Here is a 15557-nt window from a genome sequence, read left to right on the forward strand (position 1 = left end):
ACAAGATCTATCACAAAGTTGTTTTTTGTTTGGTGTTTTTCTTTGTTTTGTTTTGTTTTTTGTTTTTTGTTTTAAACACAAGGCACCGGTGACATCCTTAATACAATAGAGAGTGTGGTATTGACCACCTTTGGGCCTCTGAGAGGTCACGAGTTAATAGGTACAGCTGCAAATAGGCCATCTACTGTATTGGTCAACAGGAGAAAGCAAGATAGTTTTCCATATCAAATTTAGTAACACAATGTGATTCTTTGCTAAACACAGATCTTGTGTTCTGTTTCCCAAGCATGTGAACTGGTTAACCATCTCATTCACAAGCACTGGAATAAATATGCCATGCCATGCAGAGAGTGCATCATAAAAGCTGCTGTTCTTTAAAAGGATTTGTTGCTAAAAAGATTGTGCCGTGTCTGACCAGAACAAGAAATGCTGCTGCTTAACATGTTTCCTAAAAAGTTGACCTTTCCGAGACAAGCTCTGCACAGGAAATGCCTGCAGAACAGCAGGAGGGAGCTATCATGGCAGAGCTGTGATATCTTACAGCAATCAAAGAGAACAAGAGATTTCCATGTAAAGAAGGCTCCAAAAAGTTGTATTTAAAGCTCTTGGCTTTTGCTTCAGATAGATAAAAAACTTGCTTATTGCTGTTCCTTCCCCACTATACTACTGTCTGCTGCTGTGTGATGCTGGTCAGCCTTCTTCCTCGGCTGCTCTTGCCTCTTTTGGCAGAGTGCAGGATTGTGTGAAGTTGACCAAAATTTTGCTGATATCCTGGACAATATTAGAGCCTTAGTGTTCTGGGCATCCTTCACTGATCTGAGCTGTTGAGACTGGGGCAAGTAAAAATAAATCCAGATCATGACACGAGTTGATGGTAGACAACCTTGTGTTATTGAGTACTGTTACTTGCCCTACCATATCTGGTCCCTACAGATGAAACATCACAGCATCCCCAGGGAGTTAATACCTCTCCTGCTATGATGGTGTTCTTGAAAGGTGGACTCTGGTTTTAGTGAAGAATTGTGAGGGAAACTGAGATTGCTCTTAGCCATCAGGTGTGAGGAAAGTGTACACACAGATACCACAGTCCTAATGGGTACTGCTGTGTGAAAAAGCTCAAACAAGTAAACCCCAAGACATTCCTGCTTTCACAGACATGCTTGTTAGAATTGGAATAAGAGTGGATAGTGCATAGTTTCCTTAATGCTTCTCAAGGAGATACCTGTTTCTGTTTGAAAGAAAATGAGGGTGTTTTGCTGTACTTAAAAGTGTACAGGTCTGGTTTTGGAAGAAATTCGTATCTTTTCCCTGCGGTAGAAGCTGTTTCTGTATTTCAGAGGCAGAGATGATAGAGGTACAAGTGTTCTTGTATGTGGACTCTTCTAGCTAGATTTACTGGCTTCTCTTAAGCTTTAATCTGTGGCCAGTTATGACTCCCTGTCTGCTTTGCTAGTTGTTGAATAGCAGGAAGATGTGCCAGGGGAGGTTTAGGTTGGGCATTAGGAAAAGATTCTTGCCCCAGAGGGTGGTGGAACACTGGAACAGGCTCCCCAGGGAGGTGTCACAGCCCCACGCCTGACAGTGTTCAAGAAGAGACCGGACAATGCCCTCAGACACATGGTGTGAACTGTGGGGCTGTCATATGCAGGACAGGAGTTAGACTTGATGATCCTTTTGGGTCCCTTCTAACTCAGGACATTCCGTGATTCTATGATTCTTGTAATCAGATTTTTCATGTTCTGTCAGCTTGAAGTGTTGAATCATATTGTCTGCCAGAAGCTTTGTGTGAAGGCAAGTCAGGTCTGCCTGCAGTGGGACTGGGGTATTTAGGCTGTGTGAAGACACTGTTAAAAATGTAGGGAAGGTGACTCTGACCTGGGAGTTGCATGAAGGAGACATGCTCCTCTCACTGAGCCCTGTGCTGTTGGAGGGGCTGTGAGTAGCATTCCTGTAAGAGACTTCTTTGGATTAATGATCAGAAACATTGCCTTGTCTTTTCTCAGAGTTGTCTGTCTTCATCTTGTCTCCAGAGACTAATCACCTGACCAAGTTAGTTTTCATTTTCCTTTCAGTTTTCTACTCCCACATGACCTGGAAGAGTATATCTAGCTCAAATGAGTTGTCTTAAAATAACTACCTGGAATGCAAATGTCCAAGTAACAGTACACTTCTGGTTTTATGTTTTAGCATTGCCATTGTTGGCATAAGCTAGATGCTCTTGAACTTGCTGGATCAGACGTTTGAAAAGACTAATAACTAATTCCATATAAGGTATCAAAAAGCCCTGTCTGACTTTCTAGACAAAGCTGGATCACATCGAGTAGTTCATATACTGTCACATCAGGTGGTTCTTAGATTGGTACATAATCATATACATTATTAAACTGAGGATATTTTCTGTCAGGTCCTAAACGGTACAGTAAAGCCTTGAAAATACATCTTTGCCCACTCCATCAAGCCTGCATTTCTGAAGATTAAAGATGTTTTCTGCCAGATTCCCTGACTACCTGGTCTGAAACAGCTCAGAAGTTCCGAAGTGGACCAGTTCCTCAGACCAGAGTGGGGGGAAGGTGTTGTGAAGTCTGTCTACAATGCTGTATTTTTAAAACAGACAAAGCAAACAACCCCATAACTATTTCTATTTCCTGTTGAGCTGCAACAGCTGTGTGCAATGTATTGGTAGGGGGTTAGATGTCTTGTGTGTAATTGGTTAATATTAAAATTGTAGAAATAAAATACTGTGATTTGCCAAGCTTTTGAAAAGAGTAAACGAGTGGTACATGGAACAGTCATAGAATTGCAGTGTTCATGAAGTTGGAAAGGACCTCTGCAGGTCTTGTCCAACCCCCCTGCTTAAGCAAGGACACCTAGAGCAGGTTGCCCACGATGCTGTCCAGCGAGGTTCTGAATATCTCCGAAGATGGAGACTGCACAACTTCCCTGGGCAACCTTTGCCAATGCTCAGTCACCCTCACAGTGAAAAAGTGTTTGCTGATGTTCAGAGGGAACCTCCTGTGTTTCAGGTGGTGCCCATTGGCTTTGGTCCTACCACTGGGCACCACTGGAAAGAGCCTGGCTCTGTCCTCTGTGCCCTCCCTTCAAGCACTTAAATACACTGATACAATTCCACCCCCTGCCCCCCTTTCTAGGCTAAATACCTGCAATTACTATCATCTTGTTCTAGAATTTTGTAACTAATAAACTAGTATTTTTTTTAACTGAGAGCTCCACAGCCTCACCTGCATGTTAAGGCTGGTTCACTGTATGACTGACAAATATGTTGAAAAGATTCAGGTAACTGATGCTATTATTGAACCTTTTAATTGGAAACCGTGATCGTTCAAATTTGCCTGCTCCTTATCTTGTTTGTTTTTTTACCCTTTTTTGTAATATTTTGTGAAACTTGGGGGGGCAGTTCAGGAAGGATTTTTAAAGGAAATATTTATTTTTTTTTTTTTAATTTAAAGGTAGAAAATAGGTTTGGGGTGATCTACATGTTCCTTCCAGATGCATTCTGTGTATTTGCAGAATGCTACTACAGAATGGTTTTTTTAAACACCAGTATTACAAGGTTATATTGGAAAGAATTGGATCTGTACAAGGTGTGAATAACTATATGAAAGCTTTTAACTTATAATCATCCAATCTTTGTGTTTTCCTTTTAAATTGATTAACTTAGCATTCTGTTAGGGGTATTTCTGTGCAGCTCAGATGCAAAGATAAAACAGTCTGTTTGCTACAGTGTCGTTTCTTACTTGAACCAGAACTATCACACAACAAGAGTCTGAACCATTTTGAGAGACAAGACAACTGTATGTAGGAAAACATGAACATGACTTTCTGTGAGTCTCTTGAGTTTATACTAGCTGCTTGCTGGAGTTGCACAAGGAATTCAGACCTGTGGTGTTGGTGCGTGGTACAATGGAGGCGTAAACTCCAGGTAATAGATGTATTAAAAAAAAGTCAGCTTGCAGGCTCTGATAAATAGGTGAAGGCCTTGTTAAAAAACAAAAACAAAACACCAAAAAAACCCCATGCATTGTCATTTTGTGCCTTCTCCTGAAGATCTGGTGGCATGTAAGCAGCAGTCCTCTGATGCATTTCTGATAGGTTTGGTTGAGCCCTAATTGTGTTGTCTGTCTTTCTTTCCTCTCCAGCTGAGTATCGAACAGGCCCAGGCTGTGGCAGAGCAGGTTGAGATGAAAGCGAAGGTGGTACAGTCTGAAGTAAAAGCGGTGACTACTAGACATAAGAAGGCCTTGGAAGAGCGAGAGTGTGAGCTGCTCTGGAAGGTATGCACCTTACATTTGTGGTTTGAACTGATGGCAAGTGCCCTTTCAAACTGAAAACATGCTTTCTCACTAATATGTGGCCAGATTCTGGTAGCCACCCAGGGAGCACTGAGCTGAAACACTGCAGTTCACAGTGAACTCATTTTGCTACAGGTGGCAGGATGCTGTATTTTGGCCCTGGTTGGTTTTGTGCTGAAGGTATCTCTGAGAAACTGGCTGGGTTTTTGTAGGGACTGTGGTGTCCTGCCAGAAGCTCAGCCCCACAGGTGTGGTGGGCGCTCCCTCTGCTGGCTCCACAGCTCTGCCTTGCATCTCTGTACCGAGCAGGGAAGAGGTTGCCTTTAAACACCTTCTTTAAAGAATTACTTCAAAGCCTCTTGAATATATTACTGTAGAATTGAGTGTGCAGTATATGGATTTCCTTACGTGATCTTCTTCAAAGGGAAGGAATAAAGCTGTATATTCTGTGTCCTTCTTTAGAAAGACTACTATAAATTCTGTAAAGTTAACTTTTGTTGTCCTTACACCTAAAAACTTGATTTAATCTCAATCAAGGCAGTGTCCCTCTGAATATTTTTTTTTTTGGTACTACTAGTAGAAGAAAAGAATACTCTCCAGCAAGAGTATCTGCATGATCCCAAACTCCTCCACTCGCTTCAGCCACGATACGTCTGTGGTATTTTGAGAGGAGGAAAGGATTTAACAGCAAAGGTTCATATTCCAGAAAGGCATCTCAGTGGTTGTGATTCTTCTCTGGCTGTTTAACACAGATTAGTTCAGATTGGACCTTTGGGTCCCACTTGTAGAATTGAACAGAAAGCCACTCCCTGCTGTTGGATTGTCTTTTAGATGAGTGGGTCAAACTGACTTCTCCTATAACCATGTGGTTGCTGGTACTGGTACAGGGCAGCAGAAATGTGTGGTCAAGATGGGAAAAGTTGAGAACATTGGGAGTGCTCCTATACTACACAGTCACACCATATAAAGTATGGCAGGAAACCAGGTGCTGTGTGGCTGCTGCCTGCATTAGCGAGGCAGGCAGGATGGCATTACATGTGGTTGGTGAGGCTGCCATGAAGCAGAGTCATCCTGCTAAAATATTCTTCCCTACCTTTTTTTTACCAACACTGATTGGAACGGTGATCTTTTGGTTTAGTATCTGTTGCCAGCAAAATGACCACTCTGGTAAGCGTTTACTGTATGGACACTAATCCCCTAAAAGGGAAGTTTGTTTTTCTGTAGTTCTTTTGTGTCAGTGGCAAGATTATAAATACACTTTATATTGTTACTGTACTTCTAATGCTGCTTTTTTTTCTGGGGAATTTGGATCAAGGGAGATGAGTTCATTTTCTACTGTTAGCCTTCTGCAGGAAGCTTGTCAGGCTTCTCTTTTGAGGTATTCCTGGTATATGGAGAGTGTTAGTGAAGAATTTTGGGTACCAAAGCTGAAACCAAGGATTAATTAAGATGAGGCCTAAAATTAGTAATCTCTTTTGGAAATCTATTGGAGGAAGCATCTGACAGTATTTTTTTTAAACAGTCTGGCAAAACCTGCATGCCTCAACTTTAAATGAAATTGCATGTTTGTACATCTGTTATCTAGTCAGTATACAACCAAGGAGTTGTCCCTCATTAAAACCTATTTGCTGCTATTGTACTGCAGCCAAGCAGGTATTCAGACATAAGGAAATGTATTTTTGCAACAGCAAAGCAATTACATGTTTCATTAGTTTTACAAGGCAGGTGTCATTGCCAGATGGTCTAAGGTGGTTTTTCACAAGTAAAGATAAACACAGGCTTATATAAAATAGTTACAAACAAACCATTTTTGCTTGAGGTTCAGTCCCCCAAGCAGGGACTGGCAGCAACCATCTGTGTCATTTGAAGTGACATTATAAAGCATCCTGTTATAAAAGCACTAGCTCAGCATGACTGTCAGTATTTGCAAGAAAATATTAAAATAATTGGACCCTAGAAATCCCTGGAGGTAGATGTCTGGGGTTATCCAGTCACACGAAAACAGTTCTGGCAGGCAGGGGAATGACAAGAGCCCGTCTACATTAGCTGGTGCTGACTCTCAGCCTCAGCTTTGTGTGATAAGAGCCTACTCTCTGAAATTGGTCTCAATTCTGGTTAGGGAAGCCTCAGAGTCTGCTCTTTCCTGAGCGCCTGCTGTAACCTCTGTCCTCCCTGGAGTCTTAAACAAGACATACCTTCAGATGATTTGTCAAGTACCTTGCAACTGAAAAATAGAATAGCATTTGAGGAAGCAAATCATTATTAGTAAGCACCTGATTCTTTCTTTCAGATGGCACTCTGATGCAGCCCATCTGCAGAGTAAGCATGTGTGATTTGGGGTGGGTTTTTTTTTGGCTGGAGGGTGGAAGAGAATAATAATCCCGAATTCAGATAAATAATTACTTTTCCTCATTTCTGCTTGCCTACATCACAGCTTTTAGAGACGTGTTCTGCAGTTCTGTGTCAACGTGCTGCAACAACTGCACAACCATTTTCTATGTAGAAGGGTGACATTAGGAAATGTTTGTGTCATGGATTGTCTTTCCTGATATAAGTGTGCTCTTCTCTCCTCCCTGTACCCCCCAAGGTGGAAAAGATTCGTCAAGTCAAGGCTAAGTCACTCTACTTGCAAGTTGAGAAGTTACGTCAGAACCTAAATAAGCTGGACAACACCATTAGTGCTGTTCAGCAGGTCCTGGAGGAGGGTCGTACCATGGATATTCTTCTGGCTCGGGACCGCATGCTGGCTCAAGTGCAGGAGCTGAAGAGTGTGAGAGGCCTTCTTCAGCCACAGGAAGATGACAGGATCATGTTCACCCCCCCTGACCAGGCATTGTATATGGCCATTAAATCTATGGGCTTTGTCAGCAGTGGGGCTTTTGCGCCTCTGACCAAAGCCACCGGGGAAGGCCTCAAGCGTGCACTGCAGGGCAAAGTGGCCTCTTTCACAGTGATAGGCTACGACCACGACGGTGAGCCTCGCCTTTCAGGAGGTGACATGATCTCTGCAGTGGTGATGGGCCCGGATGGAAACCTTTTTGGGGCAGATGTCAGTGATCAGCAGAATGGGACCTATGTGGTCAGCTACCGTCCACAGCTAGAGGGAGAGCACCTGGTGTCCGTGATGATGTGCAACCAACACATTGAGAACAGCCCCTTCAAGGTCGTGGTGAAATCTGGGCGCAGCTACATAGGCATTGGGCTGCCGGGGCTCTCCTTTGGCAGTGAGGGAGACAGCGACGGCAAACTCTGCCGCCCCTGGGGCGTTAGTGTAGACAAAGAAGGCTACATCATTGTTGCTGACCGCAGTAATAACCGCATCCAGGTGTTCAAACCGTGCGGGACCTTCCATCACAAGTTTGGCACGCTGGGGTCCCGGCCGGGCCAGTTTGATCGTCCTGCTGGTGTCGCCTGTGACATCTCACGTAGGATCGTTGTGGCTGACAAGGACAATCATCGCATCCAGATCTTCACGTTTGAGGGGCAGTTCATTCTGAAGTTCGGGGAGAAAGGAACGAAGAACGGGCAATTCAATTACCCATGGGATGTGGCCGTCAATGCAGAGGGCAAGATCCTGGTCTCTGACACGAGGAACCATCGTGTTCAGCTCTTTGGGCCTGACGGTGTGTTTCTCAACAAGTATGGCTTCGAAGGGGCACTCTGGAAGCACTTTGATTCCCCCAGAGGTGTGACTTTCAATCACGAGGGCCACTTGGTAGTGACCGACTTCAACAACCATCGCCTTCTGGTCATCCATCCCGATTGCCAGTCTGCACGTTTTCTGGGCTCGGAAGGCACCGGGAACGGCCAGTTCCTGCGCCCGCAGGGGGTGGCGGTGGATCAAGAGGGGCGCATCATCGTGGCCGACTCCAGGAACCACCGGGTGCAGATCTTCGAGTCAAATGGTAGCTTTTTATGCAAGTTTGGCACTCAGGGAAGCGGCTTTGGTCAGATGGACCGTCCTTCAGGTATAGCCGTCACCCCTGATGGCATGATTGTGGTGGTCGACTTTGGAAACAATCGAATTCTCGTCTTCTAATCTGTGTTTGAATTAGGAAGAAACTGTCTCAGGGAAATTCTTCTAAGAGAAAATGAAAAAAATACAACGTTAATTCAAACCTACCTCATCTTTAATTTTTTTACAGATGAATGTACTTATCTTTTCTGCAGGGAGTGAGCCTGTAAAGTTAAATTCTATCTACCTCATTGTCCTCCCTTCCCTCCCCAGTTTCTCACCCCCTCCCCATCCCCACACACTCACAGTTCAGAACGTTTTACCTCTCCCTCGATGGGGTTTCATGCACAAACAAGTGTTGCTGTGCACATTAGGTGGTTTGTGTGGTGAATTCTGTAGACTTAAGCCAAAAAAAAAAAAAAAAAAAAGGCTTTATGTAACTTTTTAAATGGAGAAAATGGTAGTAGGTGTTTGTAGAGAATTTGTGTTCTTGACCATACTGCAGTTCTGTGGGTGGGGATATGGGAGGGGGGACTTTTGTGTTTTGAATTGCTGCTGCAGCAGAGAACTTTTTCCTGTTCTCCTTTTTATACCTCAGTGTGTTTGATTTACTGGTGAGCACAGCGTCTTGTTCCCAGAAGACTTTGAACGTTTTGTGAAAGTGAGTGGGATTCACTCGCTGGGAAGAGCAAGTTTGCATGGGGTTTATTTTTTTGGCATTTCTGTGTATTTTTTCTCAAACACAGTAATCCAACAGCACAAAGTAAAGCTGATGAAAATGCACAAAAATTCCTTTTTAAGTTTAAATCAAATTGTTCATTTTAGTGGCTTAGTGCAGTCGTTGTAAAGTTTAGATTAAAAAAGCAAGGCTTCCTTAATGTATCCTGTCATTGAGTATTTCTTTTTTACATTTTCACTTGAAAGCTAAATAAGTTTTTTAAAAGTTACTGTTTCTTTTATCAATGCACCTAAAAACAGAAGAGGTTACAAGGAGCATTGAAACAGGGAGAATCAAACCCTGTTGATTTACTTTCTTGTGAAATGATTAGCTTTTTCCCCCCCCCCTCCCCATAGAGAGACTTTAAGGGAATAACATTTGGATATTTTGGAACAGAAGTGGTACCTTTTTCCAAAAGTAAGAAACAAGCACAGCTTTGGAGATTCAGGGTGTGTTTTGGAGAAGTCAACAGTTATTTGTGTTTAAAGAAGATTGCAATAACTATATCAGTGACAAAAAGATATATTTTTTTCATCTTCTGGCTTCCCCAAAGAGCTGGACTGAAAAATTCAGAGAGGTCTGCTGTAGTTTTTAGGCTGGCGTGGACCTGTAGCTCCATGTATCTCTTGCTACAGATCCAACTCAAAAGTTACCAGTACCAGCATAAGGCAAACTGCATCAAAATGAAACTTTGCTGCTTTTTTCCTGGGGCAGTACCAAAGAATTCAGTGTAAAATAAATGTGTATGATCCTTAGAAGCTTGGAGTCAGGGCGAAGTTAGCCCTTTCAGGGGTATAAAACCAACTTTTCTGAGAAGCGGAAACTTTTTGGGGAGAACGGAGATCTCTTTAGCGCAAAAGGTGACTTTGAGTCCCTGAAAGTATTTGGTTTTGTTCTTCAGTTTCTTGCATTCCAGTTTAGCTGTTAATGCAGATGTGGTCTCTGCAGAGCTGTCGCTTCACGCTCTGGATGAGGCCTTTGGTGGCAAACTAGAATGGTTAAAGTAGGGAACAGAGGGCTTTTCTGTCTCTCTCTGCAATGGAAAAATTAATGTATCAGTAGTCTTAGGCTTGGAAATGCTGTGGTATTTACCTTTCTGTTTGCAAGAGAAGATCTCTGAAACTTAAACAAGGTTCTTATCAAAAAGTCTGAAGAGCCTTAACCGTCCTCCAAGGAAAGGGTCCATCTCTCTGCCAGCCACCGTGCACAAAAGTGACCTGAGGTTGAAAGGCTCTTTACAAGTTTGTGAGAAATCACAAGGTGCACTTTCCTTCTTGCTGCTTTTCCCCTCCGAGGAGTGTTAACTTTCCGGGTTTTGTGGAAATCCCGATGAAGTGTGCAGACAGATTGCTGCCACTTCAGAGGAGGCTTAAACTAAAGGACCAGGAAGAGACAAGACAGATTCATGAGATGGCAAAACCTCTTTTGAAAGAAGGATGAGGAAAAACACCTAAATCAAATCAGATAACTGTGTTGCCTTTCAGCCAAAGCCTTGAGGAAGCAAACTCTTCAAAGCAGTATATTTCAGTTAGGCTTAATCTTAGGATAGCACGGTTTAAAAATGGTCTTTAAAGGATAATCTTTTATACAGGTGTCTGTCATTAAATTTCTGTTGCCACTCAAAATATGGGTATGAGAGAAAGCTAGTTGACCTTTGCAACTTTCTCAAGTTCTGCTTATGTACGTGCCTCCTTTTCTGGGGGTGGCCTACAGCTGTGACATGTCCATGTTTGTCTTGTATTCTTGTCCAAGAATTATTTGCAACTTGGGCTGTGAAAACTAATAGCCTGCAAGATCTAGATACCAAAGAAACAAACTGGTTTAAAAAGCTTTAATGTTTAGTTGGCATTGTCCTTGCATTTACCCTATCATGTCTTAAAAAAAAGAAACCAGGTCTCTTTAATACCTTGAGCGGAGTGGCTGACAGTGTTGGAGTGTGCTAGAAATGTTGTTTGTGCTTTAATGCTTGGTGGGTTCCCCCCTTCTCTGGGGCTAGAAGGGAGTTGTTTTCCAGGCATTAAAAAAAAGTTAATCAATGTGCATTCAGGATTGTGTTGAACTGCAGAAGCCTTTTTGTCCCTCCCCAGCCTGCACCATATTGGAAGTGACAGACACTGAAGCTGCCCTTTGCTATTTCTTATGGAGCCATTGCACAACCCCCCCTGGTCCAGCTCTGTCAGGAAGAGGGATGACTTTAACTCTTTCTAAGTTGCTCTCTATTTAATTCAGTGGGATTTGCTTACAAACCAAACCTCAAGCATTTGACCTCGTGTGTTGGGGAGCTTTTTTTTGTTTTAAAAACACAACTATTTAGCTACCCAAAATAATTCCTAATCTTTGTCATAGATAGTGCTAAGCACACGTGATCTCATTGAGAAGTGGTAGTGTAGCTTATAAAATGGAGTGTTCTATATGCAATGAAAATAAGTCGCGATAATATACAATGCCAACATCAGATGCCCCATAGGGGCTTTTAAAAAGTAATCCTTAAGATTCAAACCTTGCTCTGATTTTTTTCCATGCGTGTTCTCAGGCTATGCACGTTCTCAGGTTAATGCCCCAGTATCACAACATCCATGCGTGCAGAGAGAACAAGCAAAGCTTTGAATCTGGATTGCAAACCAAACAAGCATTCAGAGTAATCGTCTTAACTAGTGGAAGCGTCCTGGAGAAGGGCTGAGGACTCTTCTTCTCAGCTCCGACGCTGGGGAAAAACCGATGTGGGTGACAGACCTGTCTGCTAGAACTCCCAAAGGAATTTCACTGTGCCAGGTTAAACCATTGGCTCTCGGTACACTTTTTGCCTGCCAGGACAGAACACTTAATCGGCAGTCAGTGTGGCTGCTTTGGGTCCAGCCTGTGAAGCGATCTTGCCCTTTCTCAGAACTAAGCAGGAACTTCAGTAGCAAACTGAAGCAGACTCAGTACTTGATAATGCAGGTCCTTCAGATAATTTGCTCCTTTTTATTTAGTACCTCTTAAATGTAACTTATTTAAGGAAGCCCATAAACCTTAAACTTGTAGGGAAAGTGAAGGAAGACACCACCTGAAAACTAATACGTATTGGGACCAGAGAGAACCAAGATGGGAGAAAAAACAAGGCACTTGGACGTGGCATTCCCTTGGAATTGCAGGAAAATGGGCCTAGTCTGTTACGTTACAGTTAAACCAAAATTAATTTCTGAAAAGAGCAGGCTTATAGGCTTATCTTGCCATAACTTTGATCATAAGATTTTTGTTCAGCTCTGGTTTAAAAGAAAAAAGAGATTGTGCCAAAGTGGTTTTGTTTGTTTGTTTTAAAGGAGTGTAAGCCAAATGGTGCCAAAAGGTAATAGGGTATTTAAAAGTAGAGATATTTAGACAAACAGTTTGGAGCTGTATAAAAAAAAGAACACTGGTACTTGCGTTAGACAAATATTATACCTTTGGTCTTTGAGTCCTTGGGAGTTTGAAACGCAGTTTGCTGTGGTACAAAATGCACAACTAGAGATGCCACTAATCGTTTTCTTGAAGTTCTACCTCACTTTGCAGAAGTCAAATCATCTACCTCAATTTAGCATCAGACAGGTTTGAGAAATAGAGAATCTGCCTGGGGGAAGGATTCATCCTGCCTGTTGGACAAGCATTTTGATTGAAACAGAGATAATACTGTGTGTGTACAATGTGGTGACTGGTTGCTTTTGGTTTTGCTGCCTGCCCGTGGAAATATTAAGCTGCCCTTACCAGAGAATCAACCAAATGTTCAGGCAAAGCGGACTGAGATACCTGAAACGCTTTTGAGTTTGTTCTGTTTTCGCTAAGGAGTATGGAAATGTAAGCTTTTTTCAGTATTATGACACTACTAGCTGGCATGACACACGCTTCATTTGCAATGTTCTTATGTCCGTAAGACCTTTAGGTCTTCTCTCTACAAGAGAAAAACTTTCCTGCATGCCTACAAATACGTCCTGTTTGGAAAGACTGATGTTATGAGTGCTGTAAACACAATGTTATACCAAATGCTTGAAGGGAATAAGATCCTGATTTTATTTTATTTTATTTTATTTTTGACTTGGTGATTGTATTTGTAGCTTTCTTGACTCAATGGGATTTTTTCCACCATGACAAAGCAACCAAGTTCCTATTCCTGGAGGGCAGTTTAGGTTCAGACATTCTCAGGAGAGGCAGTTTAAAATGGCTCTGTTGGGGTTTTATGCAACTTTAATAGTAACATGCAACATGCCCCTTATCTTACCTGTGGAGTAAAGTTGCAGAAGCACATTTTCAGATTACTATATTGAAAAAGTCTCTTTTTTTCCTCCCCTGCTCATATTAGGGGGTGACAGAAGTGGGTACAGGAGACCCCTAATAATGATAGGCTGTGTTCAGTTTGGTAAATGTTATGGTGGAAAATGTACATTGATGTCTCTAAGTGATCTTACGGGTTAACAAGCCAGACTGGCATCTTTTTTCCATCATTGTTTAACCAATAATGGTTCTAAAAATGCTTTGTGTACCTGCATGGTCTTAGACCTTCTATTAATGATTGTATCAACTTACAAACTCAGGTAGATAATTTTTTTAAGCTCTTTTTGTGGAGCCTTACTGACTGAATGTTAAGTGTCTGTGTAGTGATGTAGTTAAGTAACTTCCTTTTGAACTACCAGACTAGTTTAAAAAAAGAAGTCCTTTTATAGGTTGTAGAGTACTTTTCAGAAATGTAGTGGTTTTTCCTTCAGAGGGAGAGATGTCTTTCTGGGTTTTGGTTTTAGTTTCTTTCCTGAAATGACTAAAAAGCTTTTTAACTAGTTTGTAAGGTGTGCTTAGTCACCGGAGTTGGTGGGGGTTTCTTACTGTCTGTGACTCTTGTTTGTACTGTGCATTACCTGTCATGCGCTGCTTGGGTTCATGCACAATCCCTCGGAGCAGGGAGGGTGTTGAACACACGCCTCTGATTTTTAAGTCAAGTTAACAACTGGAAGCCTTGAACAAAACAGAGGTCATCCACATGAAACCAATGGCACAAATGTGCATTTTCTTTTTCCCCTTGTTTAACTGACTGTAGATGTATGGCCCCATCTTATAAAACTTCATTACCAGTGTAGCATTGTCTTGGTGCAGGTTTGCATCGGGATCCAGAATGATTTTTGGCAGTCCTCGAATGTTTGGCCTCTCGAGTCCTTTGGTTTTGTAGTTTCCTCTTCTGTTGCAGTTGTTTCTTGCTTACTTTAGTGATTAATTGTGTTGCTCTCCTAATAATAATAAGTGTCTCAGCAGGACAGACAGTGCTCAGCTTCTAATGAGCTGCTCAGAGCTTTTCTATGTAATTGGTAATGAAACAGGCTGTGACAAGAAACTTCCATGCTCCAAAAAGGGAATCACATTTCTACTTGGACAAAACGTGACATTTTTAGATGTCAGATGTTAAGTACTGCAGAGAAGAAAGCATGACAGGTTATGTGCAAACTTTTACATAGAATAAGTGAGCAAAATGTTAGAACCCTTGTGTTAATGGAGGCTTCTGAATGTATCTTTGTGGTCCATAGGGAAGGCTGAAGGATGTAGCAAGGAGATGATGTATCAGCTACTGGCAGCCTTAAAACAAAGTCAGTGTCTCTCTGGACTTTAAAATGTTCCTATGCAGTTTATTTTATTTTTGTTTAATCAAATAAATGTGAGTTTTTTTCATGGCAAATCTGTGTACGTGTGTTTCTGTATTAGGCAGCCAAACCCTTCTCTTCTATCAGGATGCAACAAGAAAAGCCTCTTGCCTGATTTGAACCTGGCTGCATCCAGGTGGTGGCTGACTACTGACAACTTTAACCAAGGCATCTGCTTTGAATGCAGAGGAGAAATGTTGGGGTGCTATTGAGAGAAGTGTGTGGTGTGTGGTATTTTTTTGTAGTTTTGATGCAGTGTCATTCTTAATTGTCTGGTTTATTACCAAAAAAAAGGCAAAACAGCCTCACTGTCATGACTGGAGGAAGTGGCTTTGATACTGGACTTGCCACCTGTATTCCATGCAGGTTTTGCAGTATTTTGCTAGAAAGTTCATGTTTTAACCTTGTTAGGTCAGTTTCTAGGTTTCCATTTCTTCACCTTTGGCACTGTGGAAGTAATGCTTTTTCCAAGAGGTAATGTAAAACAAAGCCACCAGAACATTTCATAATGTATCTGTCATTTTGCAGAGCAGACTGCCAATGTAAATTGGGAAAGCAGAAAAGCAGCTCTTTTTCATTATTACTTGCGGAAAAGGTTTGAAAAGAAATGGTGAGTTGTGGGGAAGATGCTCTTCAGCAAACAGGGTTTGAGAATCAAAGCCACAGACTAAATTCCCAGTGCGGGTATAAGTGGAGGGTGGATTCCAGTCTCTGGAAGTGCTGACTGCAGTAGCTCTTCAAAGCTGAGATGCTTTCTGGCTCCAGCTGTGTACAAGCGTAGGGCTGCTCAGCACCATGCTGTGCTTTGTCCATCAAAATCCTTGACCAGACCATGGCTCTTCTTCCTGCTGGAGCAGCTGGCAACACAGCAGCAGTACAGAGGTCACTTCGAGTTGTGAGGAGGGAGGAGAGAAGATCCTGAGGAGAAGGGGGAA

The 15557-nt window shown here is 42.3% G+C and overlaps 1 protein-coding gene across 1 annotated transcript in view; it reads left to right on the forward strand.

Annotated features, from left to right (window-relative positions):
* TRIM71 (tripartite motif containing 71) overlaps positions 1–8349 on the forward strand; it is a gene marked incomplete at its 3' end in the record, with an annotated part of 57807 nt that extends 49458 nt beyond the window's left edge. The window contains exons 3-4 of the mRNA XM_080339401.1: positions 4158–4292; positions 6898–8349. Of these exons, the coding sequence (XP_080195527.1) occupies positions 4158–4292; positions 6898–8349 (1587 nt within the window). The remainder of the gene's footprint in view (positions 1–4157; positions 4293–6897) is intronic.
* Between the last annotated feature and the right edge of the window lie 7208 nt (positions 8350–15557).

The sequence above is a fragment of the Nesoenas mayeri genome (assembly GCF_963082525.1).
Source record: "Nesoenas mayeri genome assembly, chromosome: 2".
Taxonomy (NCBI): Eukaryota; Metazoa; Chordata; class Aves; order Columbiformes; family Columbidae; genus Nesoenas; species Nesoenas mayeri.